Source organism: Anas acuta, chromosome 14 (assembly GCF_963932015.1).
Source record: "Anas acuta chromosome 14, bAnaAcu1.1, whole genome shotgun sequence".
NCBI classification, from domain to species: Eukaryota; Metazoa; Chordata; class Aves; order Anseriformes; family Anatidae; genus Anas; species Anas acuta.
In genome coordinates this window covers 5743512-5760412 of record NC_088992.1, presented here as the reverse complement: position 1 = coordinate 5760412, position 16901 = coordinate 5743512, and the positions used below count along the sequence as shown (strand labels likewise).

General features: G+C 54.4%; 1 protein-coding gene across 3 annotated transcripts in view; it reads left to right on the top strand.

Moving 5' to 3' along the window:
- The window catches only part of FLT4 (fms related receptor tyrosine kinase 4), a 56181-nt gene that overhangs the window by 21981 nt on the left and 17299 nt on the right, over positions 1-16901 (top strand). For all 3 annotated transcript variants that reach the window (XM_068697963.1, XM_068697962.1, XM_068697964.1), the window contains exons 3-11: positions 3589-3863; positions 7678-7790; positions 8653-8815; positions 9108-9247; positions 9799-9967; positions 10673-10790; positions 11431-11582; positions 12326-12488; positions 14296-14440. In XM_068697963.1, coding sequence (XP_068554064.1) covers positions 3589-3863; positions 7678-7790; positions 8653-8815; positions 9108-9247; positions 9799-9967; positions 10673-10790; positions 11431-11582; positions 12326-12488; positions 14296-14440 — 1438 coding nt within the window. The remainder of the gene's footprint in view (positions 1-3588; positions 3864-7677; positions 7791-8652; positions 8816-9107; positions 9248-9798; positions 9968-10672; positions 10791-11430; positions 11583-12325; positions 12489-14295; positions 14441-16901) is intronic.

The window sequence follows — 16901 nt, the reverse complement described above, 5'->3', positions numbered from 1 at the left end:
AACCCGCAGCTCTGCAGCCCCTCTCCTGACCCACAGCCCGCCTCGCCTCGTTGGTGACCGGAGTTCATGCCAGGCCATGAGATAAGTGATCCTTCTGGAGCTGGGCATGTTTAACAGAGGCCCAAAGATGCAGCATACCCACGAGGAGTCACTGGATGCTCTGCTTTTTCAAATGTCCCCGCATGCAGGCACATTCCCCCATCACCCAGTGCAACGCACTCTTGAAAAGTCTGTACAGAGCAGGGGACCTGTGTAGGAGCATTCCCAAAAATGCAGATCATGCCAGGGCTGGCAGAGAGCCACGGTGATGTCTTGATTGAGGCATGTGGCACAGCAGGGTGAAGGAGTCGATGGACAGTGCGTCTTTTATTAGCTCCCATCCTGAGAAGGAAGGAAAGCGTATTGTCAATCTCTGCATTCATGCCCTCGGCAGCCTGCGCTGGGGAGAAGCAGAGAGCCTGTGCCGTTCTGCCTCATGAATATTGGAGCAGAGCCCACAGGAGCTGGCTGCACAAAAGCAGAAACGTCTGGAGGAATTGTCTTGGTCCTGGCTGTGCCAGCCCGGCCCCAACCATCCCATCCTATCCCGCAGGTGCTGGGCACTTGGCTGGAGAGGGAGCATCACACAGCCCTGGTATATAGAAAGGGAAGGGCAAGGGTGTCCTTTGCTGCCCAATGGCTTGTTGATAGAGCCGACTCGCAGATGCTTGTGGATGCACAAACCCTACTCTAGCAGAAAGGAAGTATTTGACCCTGGAGCCCTCTTGGCTCCTGCAGAGGAAATGAGCACTGCGGCGAGGCTCTAGGAGCCTGAGGACAAGACAATGCTTCACCATGGCTGCTCTGGAGCAGTGTGCAGGGACACGCACCACCTGCTGCTCTCTCCTACATACGTGTGGCTGCTGTGAGCATCCTCTGTGGTGCTGGGATCTGTCTTATCCCAGCTAAGCCACAGCTAGCTTTGCCCATCATACCACACTCGGGAGCTTCAAAGAGGATTGAAGAAAAGTGGTGCCAATTGTAATATCTCCTTTGAAGAGCATCTGTCCCGAAAAGATTTAGGAAAACAGCTGTAAAGAAGCCTACGGTGCAACTGTTTCCAGCTGGCATCAGCAGGCTCCGTCGCCCAGAGACATGTTATCACTGAGCTGAAAGAAAACAACTTGGGGAAAAAAAAATCTTCAAAGGTGACAAATAGGAGGGAGGGAACAGTCCAAAACTATTGCCTGGATCTTTTCCCAAATGCAGAGGGTAGATTCAGAGAAAAATCCAGGTGAGCCTGGCCTGCCCTCATCACTGCCTTCTTCCAGTCCTCTTAACACAGCAGTGACACTAACTTGGACTCTAATATCTACGCGTTGTGTCCCCACTGGAGCTGGTTGGGCAGCACATGATGCAAGGAATGCCTCGGTTCAGAGCCACCCGCAGGCTGGTTGTCAGGTCTGTTTGCACTGGCCCATCCGTGTTTATATAAATACGTGTCACTCAGCTACTGCTGGCCTTGATGGTTAATAAAACAAGTGGATCTGATAATGCGTGAAAATCCCAGTGGGTAAACAAACAGAAAGCGGAAACGCTGGAGACTTGTACAATTACTCTGCTCCACGCAGAGTGCCAAAAATGCTTGAGCAAATGCAAAGGGCTTTGGGGCTCCTTTGCACAACTGGGACCTGGGGCTCTCATGCGCTCTGCACCCGATGTAGTGGGGACGTGGGCACGGGAGCAATGGGCGTGCACAGAGGCCACTGGATGTTACTGGTTTGGAAATGAGATCTACTATTATTTTTCCGTGTGCATGCATAGGAGGGGAAAAACTCAAAATTCAACAATTCTGTTCTTATTGAAGCGTTTGTGAGACTGATCCCTTGGAAAAGTCTGCTGTGATTCACGGGCACAAACAGCCAGGGCTGTAGTTCTCGTCGTGTCTCAGGCACTGATGGCATTTTTAATGACTGCAGAAGTCTGAGCTGTGTTAGAGGGGCCGTCCCCAGGAGCATGTCAGTGCCTCCAGAGCCCTTGTAGCTGGTGGCATGGGGACACTGCAGCGTGCTACCTCCAAACTCATCTGCGGTGAGCCAGGCAGCAGGAGGTGGAAGAGCAAAATCTGCAGGAAGACCAATCAGCCGCTGAAGACGAACACAAAGGGGCACGTCTTTCCCCCACGCTTGGACAGAAATCCTGTGCTGACTGCGTCTGAGCCATTGTGCCCTCCGATGGCACCTTATCTTGCTTCCTCCTCGCTGTCCCTTGCCATCGGGATCCAGCTATTGATGACAGTCACGGTCTGGCTGTGCTTAAAAGCATCTGCCCCAGACCTGCCCTGGCAGTCCCCTGGCAGAGGAGCTGCCTGTGCCAACATGCCCATTCCCAACTTGCATAAAAGATGAACCCAGTTTCCCCTAATAGAGCAAACAGTGCGACAAAAAGCCATTTTTTACCCCACAGCTGTCTCTTGCGATTCCTTCTTGTTTTCCATTTCTTTTCTGCGCATTCTTAAGTGACTCTCAGCTACACTGGCAAACTTTCAAGCGTGCACTGGGCCATCTTCTGAAAGGGGCTCTGATTTCACAGGAGGAAACTTCCAGCACGGAATAAAAGCTTGTTTTGTTTGTAGTAAACAAGTGCAGTTGTAGCGAGCTGTGGTAGGGCGCCCGTGCGTACGTGTGCGCATACAAACCTCCTGCACTGGAGATCGTTGGCTGTATGTAAAGACACACAAGCAGGCTCTGTCTGGAGGTTTCTTACAATTCCTGGACTTTGCTGTTTGTCCTTGGGCCCCTCTGGGTGCGAGGCTGAGGAACGGGCTCTGCGGTCGTGCCCTGCAGCTGGGTGCCTGTCCTCGAGTCTGCGGAGGAAGGGAAGGGGCAGCAGCCCCAGTCTGTGGGGAGCAGGATGGGGTCAGGGGGATGCAGAGAGCTGGGGAGGGCAGGGAACCCCATCCCATGGCAGCAGGGAAGGAAACGCAGCCGGCAGCTGAACAGAAGGCAATCAGCTGAGCCTCCCTTTGTTTTCTCCTCGCTCTCCTTTATCCCTGACTCCCCCCTGCTTTTCTCTTCCTCGTTTTCTTTCCAGTCTGCTCTCCTTCCCTCACTCTGTTTCCCACTCCATTCATCACCCCGCGAGTCCCAGCCAGCAGCTGCACTGAGCCAAGGGAACTCATCACATCCGTGTGTTTTCTTAATAGCTCTGGACCCTTTTAATAATGAGAGGGAATAGAGAATAAATGGATCCTTTCCCTCAGGGCCCTGTATGGCTCCCGGTACCATTTTAAGTATCAGTAGGACGAAGTCATGGGAGCAGGAGACTTGCTTTTGAGCAGGCTGATACCTTGCATACCCAGGAGGTGACCCGGGGAAGGGGGCCAGCCTCTGCTTGCCTGGCGCTGATTGAAGCTGCTTGCCACCTCCTCACACCTGTTTTTCTCCGTGGAGGAGGGCTGTTCCTCCATGCCACAGCCCGAGAGCAGCAGCTATTTGGGTTATGAGCAGAGCCGTGCATGCGCGTGGGAGGAGAGCACAGGGCCATTAAACCCCCACCACGATCACTCTGCTCGCCCCAAAGCTAACTCTCCTTTTTGCCCATGTCCAGAGGACAGCATCCTTTGGAGTGGTCGTGGCCTGGGGGCAAGGTGGACCCCACTGGGAAGGAGAAGGAGACGGAGCTCATGGCCTCGGCAGCCCCCAGTGCTGGCCGGGCAATCCGGGAAGAAGACTGCGAGGGCACTGGCACGAAGCCGTACTGCAAAGTCCTGGTGCTGACGGAGACCCAGGCGAACGACACGGGTTACTACCGCTGCTACTACAAGTACATCGATGCCAAAATCGAGGGCACCACAGCGGTCAGCGCCTATGTCTTTGTGAGAGGTAAGAGCCATCCGGCAGTGCGTGCTGGGGGAGCTCAGGTGCAGCCCAGGCACCAGCACAAAATCCGAAAGCTTAAAAAGCCCGACGTGCCCGCCAGCCTCCCAGGGCAGAGCAGGGCTGCAGCAGGCTTGGGGAAGGGTCCAAGGGCTGGCTCCTCGCGCTGAGGAGAAAGCAATATCCGTCCACTTCTGGGGGATGGCAGCAGCGCCTGGGATTCAATTATGTCCCGGCCTGGGGGCATCACTCCAGCCAGGCTGGAATGCAGGAATTTAAGGAGCGAGAGCCAGGCCTCAGAGACGCTCTGCCGCTAAAAAAAGCACAAGAGTTAGCTTCTGGGCAGCTGGGGGCTCTCAGAGATGCTAGAGGCAGAAGGGGCTAGGGATGATAATGCTCCATAAAGCTGAGACTGAGAGGAGGAGCAGCACAAACTCGTTGTGTGCAGCCTCCTCCTGCCCCCGAGCTGGAATGGCCCTGGAGCTGCTCCCCTATGGCAGCCCCACACGCTCCTCTCCAGGCTGTCTGCACAGGAGCTGCCTTGCGTAGACAGGGTTAAGAGATGTGTTTTTGAGGAGGAGGGCTCTCTGCCAAGCTTGGAGCCCAGGCCTCAGCTCAGCAAGGGGCTGCGGGGCCGATTCTCGGCTTCCCTGTGTGCCCCAGGGGCTCCCCCTTCGCTGTCTCCCCCACCACTTGCAGCACACTCCAGAAAGATAAATGAGCACTGTCCCCTGGAAACAGTTGGCTGAGCTATTTCTCTTTCCGCCCCCATTTATTAGTTGGTGCAGTTGTCACGAGCCAGGCAGGTCATGACACACAAGATGCGTTTTTCAGAAGTCCCAGGGCAAAGCCAAATTTGCCTCTGCAACTATGCACAGAAAAACGTAGGGGCACATCAGAAAAAGCTGGGCAGCTGCTGGACAGGAATTGGAGTCTGTTTGGGCAATTGCTTCGTCTTACTGTGGGTTTCCCTTCTAAAAAAAATGGATTTTGAATCTCCAAGTGTTTCAAGTCAGGTGTGGATGTGCAGTCCAACAAATGCCACTTTCTTTGTCCCCTTGTCCACCTTTTCTTACCTCCAGCTCAGTAATGGTTCTCCTGTTTACCAGAGAACAGCAAGTGTGCATGTAGGATGTAGCTTAGGGGCAATAAATCCCATGCTGTCAGTGTGCATGGGACTCACAGGGTGCCTGTGGACAGCATTTGTGCAGCAGATCCAGCCAACACCTCCCAGTGTTGCTTTGCACATGGCTACAAAACACATGCTCACGCTCATTCCGATCAGGCTGTGCCCTGTTATGGCTATCAAACATCCAGGAAACCTCAGGATCTGCCTGGACAGACGTCCCAGGCAGGAAAAGTGACATGTCCAGGAAAACCCAGGCATTTGGTAACCGTAGCCAGTGCAGAGCATCCAGATAAAGCCCTGCCTGTTCCTGCTGAACTGGGCTGCAATGTGAAACTGTCCCTGGAGAGTTTGGAAGGGCTGATGTAAGTGTTGGGGATGTTCGGAGACAGCACGATCAGACCTTGAGTTTATCCACCAGCCTCATTTCTCATGTTAAGAGCTTGGTGAAATTGCCAGGAGCAAAATATCTGAGTTTGGCTGGAAACATGGGCTCTTCTGTATTTTACCTGCAACTCAGTTTCCAAGTGAACTCATGTCTCATTTCCCACATGTCTGGTTAGGTGTGGATTTTATTACACCTACAGATAGTGCTGTAACCACACCGAATGCCTCATCAGGGTGGAATAGGATACGTACAGCCCCCATCTCATAAGGCTTAGCATATATTAATGAAGACGACGCTAAATTGTTCCCATCCGACCCATTAAGACAGCCTTATAGAAAATATGTGATGTGATCAGAAGGGGAGGTAGTGCATGAATCACGAGCTTGTTGGCAGCAGGACCTGCCCAGTAAATCAGTCAGTTCTTGGCTACCCTCTGAGCTTGGAGGGGACCTCAGAGCCTCTCACCTCTGGCAGTTGTGTGCCTCCTCCCTCTCACGTGCCCAGGGCTTGGAAGAGGAATGAGGAACATGTTCACACTTTGAAACAAATCTGTGAGTTCAGAAGACAGCAATTCTGTGCTAGTACAAAACCCCAGGAAACAAAGATAAGGATTCTGTGGGCACCCGTATTTTCACTAAGAGCTGGCCAACACGTTTCCTGTGTGTGGTTTGTTTCCCCTAAGCTGTAGAAAAGCACATTTCACCCAGAGTAGGGTTTTGCAGCCTGACTATGACTAAAGCAGCAGTTTTATAGACCAAAAATTGAAATAAATTCCTTTATGCACTTACCAGTGGGAGCACTGGGTTGGATTGAGTTGGACCTAATGTGACTTGAGCAGCAGAATCCCCAAATGGGGATGATCACTGCTTTCATCTTTGATCTCCCAGGTGGGGACCCACCGCTTCTTCGCTTCCTTATGGACCCCCCCTCACCCAGGGGATGGTTTCCTTTAATGAAACCAGACATGACCACATGCTGGGTGGATGCTTCCACAGACGTGACTCTTACAGAGGAAAGATGCTGCCCAGAGCAGGCATCAGAGACACCAGGGAGCAGTCTGCGTTCAGAGCATCCCTTGATGCATGTGTCCCTGTCGAAGTGGGCAGGCGGGGGCTGCTATTTCAGAAGAAATCATCCATCAGTGAGGCACTGCCAGGGGACACCAAGCACTCTTGTAATTCACTCTCTCTTCCAATTTTGTCTTCATCCCGCTTAGTCAACCTCAGGGGCTGCTGCTGCTGCTGTGCCCTGTGTGGGAGGGTCCAAAGAGTAGAAAACCCTTCAAAGTGAAATATAATTTTTAAAGAAAAGCACTGCCAGACAGGTGAGGTACTACAAGACAAGCCTCACCCTTCTGACCCTCTGTCTGGACACAGCTTAGGATAGAAATGTCTTTTGCATCTTGGTTCCACCAGTTCTTTCCAGCAAGGAAGAACCCAAAACAGGGTCGGTGTTCTGTGCTGCCCTGTTGGCTTGCCAGCTCTTGGTGTTCTGTATCTAGCTGGTGCCTGGCACAATGGCTCAGGGCTGTGGTGGACCTCTACACACTGCTGTCAACCCAAGTAGAGCCCCACAGAGACAACGTGCTGAGCAGGACAGGACAGACCCCTCTCCAAACACATTCCTTCTCGGCGCTGGCTCCACGTGGAGGAGTTCAGTGTGACACCCCTGGACTCACCAAGTCACTTTGCTGATTAATTCGGGCGGTTTGGCTCTTCCTGTCAATATTTGTGCTTGCTGCAGTTAGGAGGCAGCGGGGTGGCAGCCCTGGAAATCTCAGCTCATCTGTTTATCTGCCGGCCAGGATGGCTGCAGGATGACATCTGCATACCATTTAGCTGCGGATCACTTCCTCGCCCTGGAAGGTCGCGCTGCCTGCCGCCGCGCCAGGGCGGCACAGCCCCAGCACGGGGCCATGCACAGGACCAGCTGGGCAGACGCTGAGCACCTCCCATTTCACAAAGGGTCAGACCCAGGCAGAGACCTCAAATGGGCCGGGAAAGGGGAGGTCGTTTCCAGCACTGCCCAAATGGCACAGAAGTGCCACTCCACCAGTGTTTCGCTCCAGTGTTTGGTGTGGGGGATTCAGACAGCCCAGGCACCCCCCCAGGCTGCTCCCCTTGTGTTCAGGGTGTCTCTGCTGCCTGTTGCACATCACAGATGGGGCTGACCCACTCAGCACCACTCCCTCTGGCAAGCTCATGCTGTGTCAAAGAAAGCCAGCAAGCCTCCTATTCTTCTGGTTCCTCCCTCTTCCCACTTCTTCTCCTGCCTTTTTTTAGTTTTCTTTTCCTTATGTCTTTTAGATTACGAACAGCCGTTTATCAACAAGCCGGAAACGCTCCTCATCAGCAAGAAGGAGAACACTTGGGTACCATGCCTGGTGTCCATCCCAGACCTTAACGTCACTCTAATCTTGGTGAGAGCTCCTTTAGTGGGAGGCCGGGGACTGACATGCATCGCATTTGTTGTGCATTTGTAATTGCCTGAGTGGAAGCAGGACAGGCACTGCCAGGAATGGAAAATGCATGGGATACATTTTCCGTGGAAAGTACAAGCCACTGGCTTCCTCGTTTTATTTGCTGGTTGAAGCGGTGTTGTCCAGTTCCCTTGGGCAGATCCTGTGGGTTTCCTGCCAACCGTGCTCCTCTTCCCTGGAGCTCTATGAAACAAAACAAGACTTTGTTTTAATCCCATAGCATCGCCTCTTTGCTCTGGTCTCTGTGATCTGCAAACCCTCTAGGTGGTCAGCAACCCCATGGGAAGGAGGCTGCAGCTCTCTGGGGCTATTGACTAAAAACAACTCTATTATCAGCTTGCTTATACCTTTTTTTTTTTCTTTTTTTTTTTACAATGCAAATACATCCTTCCAGGATGAGTGTTACTATTGTACAAAGGCCTCCAGGGACACTCCGGGGGCCAGGGGCCTTTCCCTTGCCCGGGAAGGACACTACCCAAGGTCAGCCCTCATCCCAATTGGGCTGATGTTTGGGACATCAGCATCAGCTTCCTTAGCTATCACTATCAGTTTCCATTCCTGGAAGTTTCTGGCCCTCTCCGCGGATGGGGAGGCTCGCAGTGCAGGATACAGCCGCTTGGGGTTTAGGGGAGGCTGGAATTCCTAGATGACAAACCCTCTGGGGGAGAGAGCAGGAGGCCAGCGTAGCGTGATGCTGCATAATTTCGCTCCACCAAAGAGAGGTGTTAGCCAGCATGAAAGAGGTGGGGTGGGAATGTTGTTACCCTCTCATTTCACTTGGCAAACGTGTTGTTTTTTCCAGCAAAATTCCCTCATCCACCCCGACAGGAAAAGCGTTTTCTGGGACAACAAGAAAGGTGTGCAGGTACCCACTCACTTGATCAGGGACTCCTTGTTCGTCCAGTGTGAGACTGTCATCGACAAGAAGGTCTTCAAATCCAACTTCTTCATCATCCACATAGCAGGTGAAGGTTTGGGGAAGTGCAGGGGGACAGTCTGCAGTCCTCTGGTGTAGTTCATGGGGTTGTTACGGCCCTGTCTAGCTCCATAGACTCTGCAACGTGCTTATATCTGTGCTGTGCACCATGCTGAGATATATTCAGCAGCACAAGTTCACACCCAAGCCTCCTGTAACTGCACAGCCCGAGCTGCAGATTCCCAGGTTGCTTTTCTGTTTTGCACTGCTTTTCTGAGAAGATCCCAACCTCAAAGAATGAATAGATCAGAAATGTCTTTTCCTTGCCTCTTCTGCATCAGGGAGTGAACTGTACGACATCCAGCTGTACCCCAAGAAAGCCATGGAGCTGCTCGTGGGAGAGAAGCTGGTCTTGAACTGCACAGTGTGGGCCGAGTTCAACTCTGGTGTCCGCTTCCAGTGGACTTACCCTGGCAAACAGGTACTGGCAAACAGAGCAGCTCCCCATGCACTGAAACACTTCCCTCTGAGTTGTCCCATCCTGCACACTCACTGTTCTTCTTGGCATCATTGGCAGGGCAAATACTGGCTTCATTTCCACCAGTGTATATACAAACCAAGCATCCTTGGCTTGAAAGGAGCTATTCTAGCCTCACAGCCCAGGTTTACCAAGAGCCTGCAAGGGGATCCCTTCCCCCTGTGTTTTCACTGTGTTTTCAGACTGAGTCTGGCTCTTGTGAACCGTGAAACAAGGGATTTCCCCAAGGGCATTTTGGTGTTCACATACTTACATAGCTCCAAACCTAGCTCCTGGGCTGCAGACCAGAGCAAAACCTGTGCTAAACTCCTACCCAGCCTTGGTCAGTCAGTCACACAGGGCTCACTGCCTTCCCGTCTGCAGTCAGTGGTGGAGATGCCTTCCTGGGGAGAGGCAAACACTGAACAGCAAGAAAGGCATTTATGAGGATCCCACCTGCACAACCCTAACCCTTTGATATCTTTCACACCCTGTTCTCTGCAATCTCCCACCAGACACAGCGAGCAGTGATAGAGCCGGAGCGCCGGTCCCTGCAGACGCACACAGAGCTCTCCAGCATCCTCACCCTCCACAATGTCAGCCAGCAGGACCTGGGCAAGTACACGTGCACTGCCACCAACGGCGCCCAGATGCTGGAGGAGAGCACCGATGTCATTGTGCACGGTAAGCTGCCTTCTGCTCCCTCGCAGAGCCATGGCCAGAGCCAAGCCGCAGGCAGAGTAATCCCCACATCTCTTAGGAAAGGCTCGACCCAGTGCTTAGTAGTGGGGCTCCTGTATTTCCATCCCACTCTGCTTTAGTGAGACCCAGCCTTCTCCCAGTTCCTCAGCACTTCTGCGCTCCAGCACCGCACTGGGAGCACAGTCACACTCAGCAGGATGCCCCAGTGGTGACAGAGGGAGAAAAGCAAACATCAAATTGGCCCAAATGACAGTGGGAAGGCATGATGTGACCTCCAGGCACACAAGGCACCATCAGCACTGGGCAACCTGCTCCTGGCAGTGGAAAAGTTGGGGTCAGCCCAGCCTCCCTGCAGCCCTGATGGTTTCCATCAGAGGGGCAGAGGCAGCTCGTCAGCTGCTGGAGCTGCAGTGTTGTCCTGGCAGCCCTGCCTGGCACCCATCCCTCTGTCCCCTTCTGCTCCAGGAACGGGGGCTCTGCTGGGAACAGGAATTGGGAAGAGGGAACTATAGCAGATTTCAGTTATTTTGACTTCACCATCACAGCAGCAAAAGTTGGTTCTGCCTGTGCTGCGACAGTGCCCCAGCTGGCCTTGGTCCCTGCTGTTTGATCCTGCAGGAAGCACACAGCTTGGTGACAGCCTGAGTCTTTGTGCTTCCTCCTCCATACTCGTCTCTTCTCTTGCAGAAAAGCCCTTCATCAACGTGGAGTGGAGGAAGGGCCCGGTGATAGAAGCCACTGCAGGAGACGAAGCTGTGAAGCTGCCCGTGAAAGTCGTGGCTTACCCCCCACCAGACTTCCAGTGGTAACGCACCTTTCTTGGCCCAAGACACCTTCTTCTCTCCTCTTCTCTTCTCCTTCCCCCTGCCCAGTAGGAAATCCTAGCCTGGCCTCCTTGCTAGGTCTCTCTGAGGCCAAGGTTGTCCTAAATGTCAACTTTTTCCACCCATGGAGGGGCTGCCCATGTTCCTGGGGTATTTCCCCATGGCCCGCTTGCCCTGGCTCTCAGCAGCACAGCTTGAGGGGTGAGGATGTGAGATATGGGGGAGAAGCAGCAAAGGTATTGGCCTGGCTTGGCAGCTCTCTGCTGTCTGGAGAGGCCAAATGGAGCTCCCACAGGAGCTGCCCCCTCATGCCCCTGCAGCAGGAATCACAGCTGCCTAGAGGAGTGAGACAGAGGCAGGTTGTGTCCTGCATCCCACTGTGCTTCCTCCAGAGCTAGCTGGGAGCTTTGCACCCAAGCTCTGCTTGAGGCTGAGTCACAATACTGCCAACCCCACACACATCCACAAAGGACAATGTGCAGACCCTTAACTCAGGTCTGAGGAAGGCCCAGGGGACCCTCGAGAGAGGACCGTGCTTTGGTGGGGACCAGCAAGCCCCTGCCTGGCTGCCGGTGGGACACTTCCTCTCCGTGGCTGCATTTTGTCTCTGCCTCCCCGCAGGTACAAGGACGGGAAGCTAATTCCCAAGCAATCTCAATCTTCAATGCAGATCAAGGATGTGTCGGAGCAGCACGCTGGGACATACACGCTGGTTCTGAGGAACAGGCTGGCAGGGCTGGAGAAGCGCATCAGCCTCCAGTTAATTGTCAACGGTAAGGGAGGGGGCTGGGGCCAGGGGGAGAGCGCTGAGCCCATGGCCCTGGCCCTTGGGGTGCTCCGAGACCAAGTCCCTGCTGCTTTCCTGAAGCAGTCGGTACCTACATCATCAGAGGGATGCTCTGTTTACAGCAGGGCTGCTTCCTTGTGGCCTGGGTGATGCAGCACAGGAGTGGAAATCAGGACACTGCAGTTTTGTTCCCGGCTGCATTGCTCTGGGCAGGGTATGTCCTTGCTCAGGGCATTTCCCAGCGGTGGCTGGGGCTGCTGCTGAAGGTGATCCTAACTGATGGGGACTTGAGAGCAGGGCAGCTGCAACCCACATGGAGCCTGCAGCTGGAACATTTTCCCTGGGTGTCCCGTGGCTCCTGGGGAGCTTTCCTCTGGTGGAAATTGGTTGCTGTCGTGCAGGAATCAGGGGCCAGCACAAGAAGCAGTAGAAGGGCACTGCTGCTTGGGGATTTGTCTCCAGCAGGCTCTGTAACCTTGTGCTGGGGGCTACTAGGCAGCACTGGGAGTGCTGCAGTATCCAGACAGTCACACCCCGCAGGGGAAGGAGAAATGTCATCCTTTGAATCTGCCTAAGCATAACCCACTCTGCCTTACAGGTCTGAGCTCCTTGGGAGCTGCCCTGAGAGCCTTTAGTGCCTGGTCTCTCTATAGGCAGGGGAGGGCTGTGCCCGGCCTGGGGATGCAGCAGCTGAGCCCGGGGCCCCTCACTGTGTCCCTCTGCTTGCAGTGCCTCCACGCATCCACGAGAAGGAAGCCTCTTCCCCAAGCATCTACTCCCGGAGGAGCTCCCAGGCCCTCACCTGTACGGTTTATGGCATCCCGGCACCAGAGGTGATCCAGTGGCAGTGGAGGCCGTGGATGCCCTGTCGGATGTTCTCTCGACGCAGCCTGTAAGTGCCATTTCTCCCAGCACCCTCATCCTGCCAGGCCACCAGCACCAGTTATGGGCTCCTTGTGACCCTGGCTGCATCCCAGACCCCATCTCACTGTTGTCCTTCCAGCCGTGATGTGGTGAGAGCAGGATAGCAGCAGCTGGTGGCTCGGAGTGCCGTATATCCACTTGCCCCATAGAGAGGTGGAATGGATCACACCAGAGCTGCTTGCTGTGCTGCCTGTGGGACTTCTGCCCAGCCTGGCTGGTCCCAGGCACCAAGTGTCTCCGCAGCTTCCCCTGCCCTCTCAGCCATCTGTGTCCGGCAGGGGATGTCCATGGCCCAGCCACACCTCACAGCACCTGCAGTAACGCCCACTGGCTGGTGGCAAAGCTTGTAGCCCCCTCAGGCCGTCTGCCAAGGGCTGTGCAAATGGGGAAACTGAGGTAGATTGTAGGAGAAATGGTCTCAACCCCTTGGTGAGCCCCAGAGACAGCAGCTGGGGCTTGCCCCATTCCTGCCCTCAGGTCCCTGTGGTTTTTTGGTCTGTAAGGGTTCAGAATCCAGGGGAAGTGCCAGCTCTCTGCCAGCTGCCAGGCATTTTGCCCGGAGGGTGATGGTGCCAGCAACACCACTGGATAGGCAGGAAGGGTGCATGCCCGCTGCCTGTTCCCCAGGAAGCGGGGGCAGCACGAGGCAGGGCTGCAGTGGTATTTTTTAGCTGTGGCCTTGCAGGAAGAGGGAAAAGGAATGCCGGAGAGTTGTAGCCAGAGCAGTCAGGGCAGAGGACACCAGGTTGCCTGGAGGAAGCCGGGTCCTGCAGCCCCGTGCAGGCTGTTGTTGAGCCAGGGACACCGGAGCGCTCTCCATTGCATGCGAGCGCACCGTGGCCCTGTCAGGAAGCAGAGGGGCCCATGAGTTATGAGCAGTGTCTCCCAAGGCCGCCGTGTTTCTGCCTAGCTTAGCTCCAGAGGATGCAGGAGGCTTCTTTCTGGCTTCCTGTTGTTTACACAACTCACCGGTGTGCTCGCCCCGCTGAGCGCTCTGCCGGCACTGCCAGCAATGCGCCCTTGCCCCTGCTCCTGGGTGTTCAGCTCCCCCCTGCCTCCCTGCCACTGCGAGCCCTTTCCCTCCTCACCTCCCTCCCTGGATTTTGGGCAGACCCTCCCGTCTCCCTGCTCCATCTGCATTTCAGAAGTTCCCTACAAGCTGCAGCATCTTGGGGCTTTGACAGATTTGGGCTCTTTTCCCTGCTCGCCTGCCTCAGCCCCAAAGAGCTGTCACCACGTCCCCGGGAAATGCCAGCAGCATCTCTCCTTGGGATGTTTCCCTCCCACTTTTGTGGGATCAGGGGTAGCAGGTGCACTCTCAGGTGCTGCATACTCTGCTCTCCAGGCCAGCACCCAGCCAGGCTGTGACATCCGTGAGTCACAGTCCCAGCCAGGCCTCAAGTCTCTTTTTTGAGCTAAGTGGCACCAGGAACTGCCCCAGGCACACACAGACAGTTTTCTCTCCTTCCTATCTCCGTCCTTAGCAGAGGATTATGAAACCACCGGCCTGAGGGTAAAGACACTGCCTGGGACACCAACATCTGGTTCCTGCTTCAATTTTCATATCTGTAGATAAAGTTTGCCTCACTGGTGATGGCAGAGCACTCTTACAAAGCACACTAGGACCACGTAATAAAGAGACCCAGGAAATTTTGCAGTCGGAGAATAGGAGCATTGGTTCTGAGACACAAAGCTATTTTTGTTGCCTTCTTCCCAGCTGACCCTCTCTCCATTTCTCTTCTCTTTCTCCTGTTCCTCCCTGGCTGCTGGATTAGCAACAGCAGGCACCGGGCAGCAAGACGCCACCAGCGAGACCGGATGCCCGAGTGCAAGGACTGGAAAGATGTGTCACAGCAGGACGCAGTAAACCCCATCGAGAGCATCGACACCTGGGTGGAGTTCGTGGAGGGACGGAACAAGGTGAGGCCACGGCCCCAGGCCCATCCTAGAGCAGGGAGCAGGAGTCAGGCAGCCTCGGTGGCATCCATCGCTATCAGCCCGCAAAAGTGGCCTGGAAATGAACCTGGCAGAGACGGATTTGGGGAGTGCTTCACACCTCTGCTGCTAAAGTAAACCAGAAGCAGCCATCCCCAGCTCTGGGGCTCTGCGGTACCAGGCAGCCCCAGGGCGAGGGAGAGCTGTCGTCTCTGAGAAATTTCCCTGCGTCCAGAGGGGCTCCCACTAGGGCTGACTGCAGAGGAGAGATCACACTGATCACTGCTGAACTCGGGGCACCCAGCTCGGGGAGGGCATGGGGGTGAGGCTGGGGGGGCTCTCAGGGGCATTTCTGAGTCCTCCTGTTTTGGGAGAGTCAAACCCAAAGAGCAGCCTGTGAAACTGGGAAGGGAGAGGAGGAGCCACACAATGAACGAGAAATCTCTGGCCTCGGGAACATCCCTGTGTGTGGAGGGCATTTCATCTAGCTGCCCCCTTCCTCGTGGGGTGAGGGTGGCATGGAGATGCTGGCGTCCACCCGCAGCAGGTTTGCGAGGGGGAGAGCACACGTGTGCCCTGCAGATCCCACTTCTCCATCACACAGTTTCCTCTCTGGAAGGAACATCTCTCCCTCGTTGCGGTGTGTGACCTGCAAACAGCTGGACAGTGCTCGCTGCCTGTTTCTTTCTGTCCCTCTGGTAGCCGCAAGTGTCAGGTCTGTGCCCCGCGCCGCAGCAGGGTTCCTGTTCCCGCTGGTGTCGGGCACCGGCTGCTCACAGAGGGATGCAGAACAAACAAATGGGCCCCCGTTTCCGAAAGTCACTTCCTGTTTTCCTACACACCTCCAAAGGCACTTCCCGTTCCCCGGCCTGGCCGGGAGTTCGTCACTCTGCCAAAAGGGTGGCAGGGGCAGACGCTGCTCCTCCCAGAGCAGCCGAAGGGAAAGGCAGCGATCAGCCTCCCCCGGGGAAGGGAGCGGGGGTGCCGGGAGCTCCTGGGTGAGATGACCTTGTGTCCCCCTCCCGATGTGACTCTCATCTTGGTTCTTCTGTCTCTCTAGACCTTTTGCTGTTTCCCACGTTCATTTTCCCTCTTTTTTTTTTTTCCCTCTTCCTCCTGTTCCACAGCAGTGCCATCATTCCCTGTCTGTTAGGTGCTAACCGCCCTGCAGGTCCCACTCAGGTTGTGCACACCAGGGACATGCAAGAGCTTCAGGAGAGGAGAGCTCTTCCACTATATCCACAGAGCTCCTTTCTCTCCCTCTCCTCCTTTTTTCTGACTATCTTCTTTTACCATCTTCCTCTGGTTTTTATTCTGCCCATAAAGCCCACAATGAGCCACCATGCGTGCAGTGCATGGCCGTGCACTCTGGATGGCAGGATGATGCCAAACGCAGACAAACCCAGCTTAAATGTAACGGTACCCATTAGAGGGAAAATCCACAAGCATTAAAGGCTGCACTCAGAAGTGCCACCAGTAGGGTCACTTCAGCTGTACTGAATATTCCCAGGAAACAGAAAAGGCAGCGTACAAAAGTGCTAGTAATAAGGTCACTTGAGCTGTAATGAATATGCACGGAGTGAATGTCTGCTCCTTCTGATTTACACAAGCTAATATATTGCCACTTAGAATTAAAATCCCTTCTGAAGTGTATGGGATGAATAGTAAAGACAAAGCACTTTCCCTATAGGAACTAAATCTTTTGCATTTTAAGCATTGTCTCGTTAGAGGGATCATTGCATGTAATTACCTTGTCATTTCACTTGGGCGGAGGGAGAAGGAGAAGCCTGTGCTTCAAACTGCAGATCTCCTCTAAGGGGAGTGCTTGTAACACACTTGGCAGCTCACATGTGTGCAGTGTGAGCCGGGAGGAGGAGAGCCACCCTCCTCCCCCTCTGCCTTTCCTGGCTCCTTTGGAGGCAGCATCTCCTGGGACCGAGCTCCCAGGACAGCAGCCAGGCTGTTTGCCCAGCCTTACTCATGTCTCGCTGGAAGGACAGATGAGGAAGCTTTTAAGATCGTGTCTATACACACTTGGAATGTAAAAGGACGATAGCTCTTCCTGAAGTGGTGAGAGCTGGGATGCTTCCAGAGGGCTGATTTCCACTTATGGATAAAAGGAGGACTAACGGGTCTGTAAGTACCTGTAAATCCCACCGAGCTCTGTGGGACCCTGAGCAGTCACCTAACCAAATGCAGAGGGCTCAGGGAACCAGTCTCTGTGTCCCTTCCCTTTCTCCCCACTGTCAGAAAGGTTGGCAGGAGCTTAGCCATCCCCTCATCATGTTCACGTCTCCCATACTGGGCACAGGCTTGTCCCTGTGGTGGCCAGAGGGGCTTAGCAAGCAGTTTGCTCCCATGGAGGTGCATCCACCCTGGCTTGGCTCTGTGAAAAGGAGCAGAAACTGGGGATAAAACCACACTGCTCTTGCTAGAGTCAGCAGAT